At 45.3% G+C, this 9,774-nt stretch overlaps 1 protein-coding gene across 1 annotated transcript in view; it reads left to right on the top strand.

Annotated features, from left to right (window-relative positions):
• The first annotated feature begins 679 nt into the window (after window positions 1–679).
• The window catches only part of LOC124606466 (mucin-2-like), a 30,102-nt gene continuing 21,007 nt past the window's right edge, over window positions 680–9,774 (top strand). The window contains exon 1 of the mRNA XM_047138448.1: window positions 680–841. Within this exon, the coding sequence (XP_046994404.1) occupies window positions 680–841 (162 nt within the window). The remainder of the gene's footprint in view (window positions 842–9,774) is intronic.

The following is a 9,774-nucleotide window of genomic DNA, read 5'->3' as shown; positions in this document are numbered from 1 at the left end:
CGACCAACGCGAGCAGCAATGTCGCGATACGATAAACCGTAATCGCGATAGGCTACAATCCGACCTTTATCAAAGTCGGAAACGCGATGGTACGCATTTCTCCTCCTTACACGAGGCATCACGACGACGTTTCACCAGGCAACGCCGGCCAACTGCTGTTTGTGTATGAGAAATCGGTTGGAAACTTTCCTCATGTCAGCACGTTGTAGGTGTCGCCACCGGCGCGAACCTTGTGTGAATGCTCTGAAAAGCTAATCATTTGCATATCACAGCATCTTCTTCCTGTCGGTTAAATTTAGCGTCTGTAGTACGTCATCTTCGTGGTGTAGCAATTTTAATGGCCAGTGGTGTATAAAACTTAGCTACATTCAATTTTTTACTAAAACGTCCTGTTCATTTTTTTCTATGCAGCTAACAGTTCATGTGTAGTGAACGAGAGAATGTTCATTTTTTCTATACAACTAACAATTCATGTGTAGCGAATGTGCTAAAATCTCGCAGTGGTTTTTGAAGGCATTGCGGGTAGCATAAAATCAAAACTTGGGGGCAACAGAGCCATCCTGTGTATGAAATGCAGGTTTTCCGAGTGCTGAGCTGAAGTGAGGCGCAGTTCTCGCGTCCAGAACCTGCTGTCCCGGTCAATTGGCTGACCTGCCGGAACTCTGTTCCAGACGCCGACATGAGGGGGCTGGTGGCACTCCTGCTGCTACTGGTTGGCGGCTTGATGGACGCGGTGGCCCTGCCCGCCAGACCTCCAGCGTCCGACACTCACCAGCTGCTGCCGCCGGCACTTCGTGGGAGACATCACCAGGAGGCCTCCAACAGCCCACTTTTGCCGAAGGTGAGGTGCGAGTGCAAACTAGCGACAGACAAGTGCCGAAGCCTGGGTAGAAAAGTTACAGGCGCTACAAAAACGTGGTTCTGATGTTGTTGTGCACTTCCGACATGTTATTGTATCTAATTGCACAATGATGAGTCAAAACATTACGATCAGCTGCTTGACAACGTGTTGGTCCACCCCTAGACGCAATACAGCGGCGATTCTGCGTGGCGAGGTTTCGACATCATACGTAGTGTTCCGAAGGTATGTGGCACCAGATGTTTGTGTGTGTTGTTTGTTGTTGAGGTCTTCAGTCTGAAGACTGGTTTGATGCAGCTCTCCATGCTACTCTATGCTGTGCAAGCCTCTTCATCTCCGAATAACTACTGCAACTTACATCCTTGTGAATCTGCTTAGTGTATTCATCTCCTGATCTCCCTCTACACTCATTTTTATCCCCAGCACATCCCTCCAGTACTAAATTTGTGATCCCAGGATGTCTCAGAATGTGGCCTATCAATCGACCCCTTCTTCTAGTCAAGTTGCGTCACAAATTTCTTTTGTCTCCAGTTCTGTTCAGTGCCTCATCATTAGCTAATGTGATCTACCAATCCAATCTTCAACGTTCTTCTGTAGTATCACATTTCAAAAGCTTTTATTCTCTTCATGTCTGAACTGTTTATCGTCCACGTTTGGCGGGCCGGAGCGGCCGAGCGGTTCTAGGCGCTCAGTCTGGAACCGCGCGACCGCTACGGTCGCAGGTTCTAATCCTGCCTCGGGCATGGATGTGTGTGTTGTCCTTAGGTTGGTTAGGTTTAAGTAGTTCTAAGTTCTGGGGAACTTAAGTCCCATAGTGCTCAGAGCCATTCGAACCATTTTATCGTCCACGTTTTACTTCTATACATAGCTACATTCCATAGAAACACTTTCAGAAAAGATTTCATGTCTCTTAAATAGTCAGAAACGCTTTTCTTGACATTGCCTGTCTGCATTTTATATCCTCTCTACTTCGACCATCATCAGTTATTTTGCTGCCCAAATAGCAAAACTGATCTACTACTTTAAGTGTCTCGTTTCCTAATCTAATTCCCTCAGCATCACCTGGTTTAGTTAGACTATATTCCACTATCCTTGTCTTGCTTTTGTTGATGCTCACCTTATATCCTCCTTTCAAGACACTCTCCATGCCCTCCCACTGCTCTTTCAAGTCCTTTACTGTCTCTGACAGAATTCCAGCGCCATCGGCAAACCTCAAGGTTTTTAGAATGAGATTTCACTCTACAGCGGAGTGTGCGCTTATATTAAACTTCCTGGCAGATTAAAACTGTGTGCCGGACCAAGACTCGAACTCGGGACCTTTGCCTTTAGCGGGCAAGTGCTCTACCAACAGAGCTACCCAAGGACGACTCAGGCCCCGTCCTCACAACTGTACTTCTGCCAGTACCTCGTCTCCTACTTTCCAAACTTTACAGAAGCTCTTCTGCGAACCTCGCAGAACTAGCACTCCTGAAAGAAAGGATATCGTGGAGACATGGCTTAGCCACAGCCTGGTGGCTGGAGTCGTGCTTGGGTACCTCAAGGTTTTTCTTTCTTCCCCATGGATTTTAATTCCTACTACAAATCTTTCTTTTCTTTCCTTTACTGCTTGCTCAATATACAGACTGAACAATATCGGGGATAGGCTGCAGGCATGTCTCACTCCCTTCCCAACCACTGCTTCCCTTTGATGCCCCTCAACTCTTATAACTGCCATCTGGTTTCTGTACAAATTGTAAATGGCATTTTGCTCCCAATATTTTACCCCTGCCACCTTCAGAGTTTGAGAGAGAGAATTCCAGTCGACAATGTCAAAAGCTTTCTCTAAGGTTACAAGTGCTATAACCGCAGCTTTTCTTTTCATTAACCAATCTTCTAAGATCAGTCGTAGGGTCGGTATCGCTTCTCGTGTTCCTAAATTTCTCCGGAGTCCAAATTCATCTTCCCTGAGGTCGGCTTCCACCAGTTTCTCCATTGCTCTTCAATGAATTGGCGCTAGCGTTTTGCAACTGTTGCTTATTAAACTCACAGTTCGGTAATATTCACACCTGTCACCACCTGGTTTCTTTGGAATTCGAATTATTACGTTCTTCTTGAGGTCTGAAGGTATTTCACCTGTCTCATACGTCTTGCACACCAGGTTACGCAATTCCCGTAAATTACGGGCTGGTTGTTTGCGGGCGAAGAGCCCGTGTCCGTTAACGTTCCTGATGTGTTCCATCGGGTTCAGTTAAGGCGAATTTGGCGTCCAAGTCATCGAAATGGGTTCACTTGGTTCAAATGGTTCTGAGCACTATGGGACTTAACATCTATGGTCATCAGTCCCCTAGAACTTAGAACTACTTAAACCTAACTAACCTAAGGATATCACACACATCCATGCCCGAGGCAGGATTCGAACATGCGACCGTAGCAGTCGCGCGGCTCCGGACTGAAGCGCCTAGAACCGCTTGGCCACCGCGGACGGCACATGGGTTCACTATCATTCTCTTCAAATTAGTGTAGCATGATCCTGGCCTCCTAGCACGGATGGTTATCTTGCTGGAAGATGCCATTGTCGTCTGGAAGACATCAAGCATTAGCGGATGTCAGTGGACCACAATAACGTTATGCAGTGTACAGCCGTCACGGTGCCTTTGGTTACTACCACAGGTCTCATGGAGTCCTAAGTCGATATCCTCTATTCCTCCATAGCATAATATTGCCTGCACCGCATCGCGGCAGTGACGCGTTTAATATTTCGACCAGCTTTTTGCCTGGATAACGGCGTCTACATCTACATCATACCTCGCAAGCAACATAATGGTGTTTGGCAGAGGGTAATCCTGATACCACTAAGTGATTTTGCCCCCCCTCCCCCCCATTTCACTGTTCCTCTCCCTAATGGCGAGTGGGAAGAATGACTGTCAATAAGCCTCTATATTGTGTCTAATTTCTCGTCGATGTCATCACGCGAGAAGTATCTGGGAGAAGTAATATGTTGCCCGACTCTTTCCGGAAAGAGCTCTCTCGAAAGTTCAGTGATAAACATCCCAGTGATGCCCAACGCCTCTCTTGTAGCTTCTGCCAACTGAGTTTGCTGAGCACCTCTGCAACGGCCCCGTTGAAATATTCCAGGGAGTAACAGTCAGCAAACACTTATCTTCATTTCTCGGCGATCTCCGATGCTGCAGTAGCTGTGAAAAAATTTGCGAGTTATCTGCTCCATCCAAAATTTGCTGCAACTTGCTGAGCTCTTGACACTGTAGCTACTGATTTGGTAGTGCTAAGAGAAATTTCAAGAAATTCCGGCTAATACGGTGCCTCTTTCAAAAATCACATCTTCATTTCGTAATACTGTAACAAAACTGACTCACAAAAAGTATCGAAAAACTGACACCTCCACGGCTGATTCGCCACTGCTTATGTATATTTGTAGCAATTACTGCCAACGTCATCCGTACTAGAAACGGATAGTTTATGGATTACAATCAAAATCTTCCTAGTGTACGCAGACTGCCGCCATTCAGTTATGAATTAATTCGTTTCCTCTCACTTAGCAAACATGAAGCTTTGGTTCGTTGGTTTTCGGAGTAGAGGGATTAAACTGACTGGTTACCAGTCCATGAAGTTTTTACACGGCTTTCAGCTTTTAATACTGAAATTCGTAAAATATGTTCGCTGCCCGCCCCCGGGAGCTGAGTGGTGGCCGTTAACTTGAACGGATGTCACGTGACGTCCGCCCAGGCCAAACACCACGAACAACACCGAACAAAATAAAGAAAAAAAAAAGTGGTCAGCGCGGCAGAATGTCAGTCCTAAGGGCCCGGGTTGGATTCCCTACTGGGTCGGAGATTTTCTCCGCTCAGGGACTGGGTGTTGTGTTGTCCTAATCGTCATCATTTCATCCACATCGACGCGCAAGTCGCCGAAGTGGCGTCAAATCGAAAGATTTGAACCCGGCCAACGGTCTACCCGACGGGAGGCCCTAGTCACACGACATTTACATTTATTTTCGCTAAAAATGTTTTTCGAGAAAGTTGCCTACATCATGAAGAATATGAGTTGGAAAATGTTCCTAACATATCTGTGAGTTTATTAAACAAATATAAACGAAATGCAAATTTCAATCCTTACAAAAACTATCCTGCAATTACAAAATGAGAATTGTTGATGTTTTATTTTCAAGTATCGATTGGTAAAAGTCGAACCAGCGCAGAGATATATGTTTGTTTGCTGAAGTTGGCAAGGAATTAACGACAGAATATGAATCAGGATGGTAAATTAAATTCTAAATGGCTAGATAACTGAAGTAAGGTTGTTGCAAAATTTGCGTAAGCCTGTAAATGTGACAGTCTGAAGCCTGAACGCTTGATTCATACTCATCCTAACGATCATATATTAGTACGTTTCACTGTGATGAAACGCGTCGCTTTCGTTGGACCTTCTCTATCTCTTCTATCAGTCCTACCTGGTAAGGATCCTATATTGATGAGCAATACTCAACAGTCGTTCGACGAATCACTTTATAAGCCACTTCCTTCGTGCACGAGTTACATTTCCTTAAGATTCTTCTTATGAATCTGAGTCTGGCATCTGCTTTTCCTACTGTTTTATGTGGTCATTCCACTTAAGATCGCTCTGGATATTTAATCCTAAATATTTTACGTTGGATACTGTTTCCAGCAGTTTCTCACCATTAGTGTAGTTGTACAGTAGTGGCTTTCTTTTCCTGTGTATGCGCAGTACTTTACATTTATTTACGTTCAGGGTCAAATGCTAGAGCCTGCAACATTCATCAGTCCTCTGTAGGTCATTCCACAAATCGATACCATCTTCGAGCGTTGTTCCTTAGCGTACTCCGGAAATTATTTTTAAATCAGTCGATTTTGCGACGTGTTGAGTTCCGTCTGCAATGAAGTTTTGAATCTAGTCGAAAATCTGGCACCATATACAGTGAGCTCGTTTTTTTTTTTCATTAAACGTCAGTGCGGGACGGTGTCAATTGTCTCCCTGAAGTCAGGGACTACGGCATCGACTTAAGCGATGTTGTGTACATCGCTGTTGTCACGTCGTAATTAACATTTTATTTTCAACATCCTGACATCATTCACTAACTTATTAAAGCAGTGACAGTTACAAAAAACGCTACTGGTCATTAAAATTGCTACACCACGAAGATGACGTGCTACAGATGTGAAATTTAACCGACAGGAAGAAGATGCTGTGGTATGCAAATCATTAGCTTTTCAGAGCATTCACACAAGGTTGGAGCCGATGGCGACACCTACAACGTGCTGACATGAGGAAAGTTTCCAACCGATTTCTCATACACAAACAGCAGTTGACGGGCGTCGCCTGGTGAAACGTAGTTGTGATGCCTCGTGTAAGGAGGAGAAATGCTTACCTTCACGTTTCCGACTTTGATAAAGGTCGGATTGTAGCCTATCGCGATTGCGGTTTATCGTATCGCGACGTTGCTGCTCGCGTTGGTCGAATTCCAATTGTTAGCAGAATATGGAATCGGTGGGTTCAGGAGGGTAATACGGATCGCCGTGCAGGATCCCAACGGCCTCGTATCACTAGCAGTCGAGATGAGAGGCATCTTATCCGCCTGGCAGTAACGGATCGTGCAGCCACGTGTCAATCCTTGAACAAACAGATGAGGACGTTTGCAAGACAACCACCATCTGCACGAACAGTTCGACGACGTTTGCTGCAGCATGGACTATCAGCTCGGAGACCTTGGCTGCCGTTACCCTTGACGCTGCATCACAGACAGAAGCGCCTGCGATGGTATATTCAACGACGAACCCGGGTGCACGAATGGCAAATCGTCATTTTTTCGGATGAATTCAGGTTCTGTTTACAGCATCATGATGGTCGCATCCGTGTTTGGCGACATCGCGGTGAATGCGCATTGGAAGCGTGTATTCGTCATCGCCATACTGGCGTATCACCCGGTGTGATGGTATGGGGTGCCATTGGTTACACGTCTCGGTCACCTCTTGTTCGCATTGACGGCACTTTGAACAGTGGACGTTACATTTCAGGTGTGTTACGTCCCGTGGCTCTACCCTTCATTCGATCCGTGCGAATCGTTACATTTCAGCAGGATAATGCAAGACCGCATATTGCAGGTCCTGTACGGGCCTTTCTGGATACAGAAAATGTTCGACTGCTGCCCTGGCCAGCACATTCTGCAGATCTCTCACCAATGGAAAACGTCTGGTCAATGGTGGCCGAGCAACTGGCTCGTCACAATACGCCAGTCACTACTCTTGATGAACTGTGGTATCGTGTTGAAGCTGCATGGGCAGCTGTACCTGTACACGCCATCCAAGCTCTGTTTGACTCAATGCCTAGGCGTATCAAGGCCGTTATTACGGCCAGAGGTGGCTGTTCTGGGTACTGATTTCTCAGTATCTATGCACCCAAATTGCGTGAAAATGTAATCACATGTCAGTTGTAGTATAATATATTTGTTCAATGAATATCCGTTTATAATCTACATTTCTTCTTTGTGTAGCAATTTTAATTGCCAGTAGTGTATAAAAGCTCAGTTATCGTATGCATCTGTTCTGGGACCACATGTCGGGGCATGGCCATCGAAATGATGCAACAAGAAGCGTGACTCGTCCCTCCAAGCAAAACGTTTCCATTGTTGCACTGTTCAGTCTCGATGATCACTCACTCACCGCAGTCGTAATTGGATGTGGCGTTGAATCAAAATGGAAACACAGAGGGGTCCCTCAGCTGCGAAGCCCTTGTTAAACAAGGCGAGGTTAACGCTGCGCTCCGGAACACTTGCGCCCACTCCAGCACTCTACTCTGTCGCCAGATCTGCCACAGGTCGCTGCGCCCGATATCCACGTTCTGTGACGAGACTTGGATGTCCGAACACTTTATCGCTCACTCTAGGTTTCACCGCCGTCCGTCCACCACTTTTCACAAATGATCACGATAGCAGTTGTTCTCCAGATACTCGCTCCGAGGCGCCGTGACGTAACAGACTGCCGTTTGTCAGAAGTCGCTTCTGTCAAGGCGCGTACACACTATAGGGCGGTTAAAATAAGTACCGGCTTTTGACAGTTCAGTACGGAGCGAGTGGAGGGAAGCGTAGTTGTCAGCGTGTGCTGGGAGCGTCAACAGGTGCAGCAGTCTAATGCCAAGCCTACTCGGCGTGGAACCTGACAGCTTCGCTTGAACAGCATGCCGCACAAGCCGGCCGATCTGCGATCTTTCCTAGAGGATTTTAAACAAACTACTCCTTAATAAACTCTGATTTTCGCACATCTTATAGTTTAATTCGTCAGCTTCATGAAAGAACCCCCTATTATTTCGTTAATGGTCATAGTTCTTGTGACATTTCGATAGTAGGTAAACTATTGTAAGAGATCCTCAGTTTGCAGTGAAAAATATATGTCGCTGTGAATTTGCGTGTTGTGCGTGTTAGGCTGCATATTTACTTTTGAATACATCGTGGGAGCAGACAGTGATCGATGTTATTCCTAATAGTTACTATTAAAATCAGTCTTGATCACAAATTTATTTATTCTGGTAACCGGTTTCGACCACGTCTGTGGTCATCTTCAGACCTACAAGTCAAATACAAGGTCTGATCAGAGGGCTACATACATTAAAGAAAGAAATGGTTCAAATGGCTCTGAACACTATGGGACTCAACGTCTGAGGTCATCAGTCCCCTAGAACTTGGCACTACCTAAACCTAACTAACCTAAGGACATCACACACATCCAGACTGAAGCGCCTAGAACCGCACGGCCACACTGGCCGGCCATTAAAGAACATTATATAAAACTACAAAGATATAAAATGATAAATTAGCAAAATGCTGCATGAGCAGGAACCTCCTTCTGGTGGTAAATCACTGCTAGATAGAGCAGTGCACGTCTTACTTATATACTGGAGGCTCCGACCACTTTTGTCAGAATGATATCATCGCTAACCAATGGGTTAAAAGTCAAATAACAACGTAAAATTTCGTAATTAAAAGAAAAAGGCTAGCATGAAAAATAAAAATACATGGAACTTAGCTTGTTCAACAGCAATTGTCAGATAAAATATGTAAAAATATTAAACATATGAGATAAATAAAAATCATTTCGACAGTACATGGGCCGGCCGGAGTGGCCAACCGGTTCTAGGCGCTACAGTCTGGAACCGCGCGACCGGGCATGGATGTGTGTGATGTCCTGAGGTTAGTTAGGTTTAAGTAGTTGTAAGTTCTAGGGGACTGATGACCTCTGCTGTAAAGTCCCATAGTGGTCAGAGCCATATGAACCATTTTTTGACAGTACATGGGTTGTCCTCTCTGGGCCTGTTGCAGAACCATTTAGAAGCTACTGGTTGCCATATTAAGTATAGATGCCATTCCAAAGATATGGCAGCAGGCTACTCTCCAACGAGGTTGTTGTAATATCGATAGGCAAACACTGTCACGTCAGACGACGTACCATGAAGAGCAGCATGTTGTTATAGAAACGATAGACGCTCTACCCGGGCGCTTTCCATTAAGAAGGCTGCAAAAATCGTTGACTGACGTGTTGTAGTAAATGCTGCACACAAACAATTTCAAGGTGTAACAAGAGACATCCATTTCTATAGGTTATTCGATAGATAATAATTAATTCTTTCAGATGAAAACTGAGATAGAAAGTAACCGAGAGCGCACAGTACTTGTCCATATTCTTAAAATACTGCCTATGACACTCCTATATATATTGCAAATTTTCCTCTCCTCCACTGGCAGACGTTACAAGAGAGGAGTTGTGCGTCACGGAGAGATTTACTACTAAAATTTCGGGACAGCACTTTTCAGGAGGAGTCGGACATCTTATTACTTCCACCCACATACATCTCACGTATTGACCACCAGGAGAAAATTCGGGAAATTAGAGCCGATACAGAGGCTTACC

The sequence above is a fragment of the Schistocerca americana genome, chromosome 3 (genome assembly GCF_021461395.2).
Source record: "Schistocerca americana isolate TAMUIC-IGC-003095 chromosome 3, iqSchAmer2.1, whole genome shotgun sequence".
NCBI lineage: Eukaryota > Metazoa > Arthropoda > Insecta > Orthoptera > Acrididae > Schistocerca > Schistocerca americana.
Note: the sequence above shows the minus strand (reverse complement) of the source record. Positions and strands in the feature narration are given on the sequence as shown.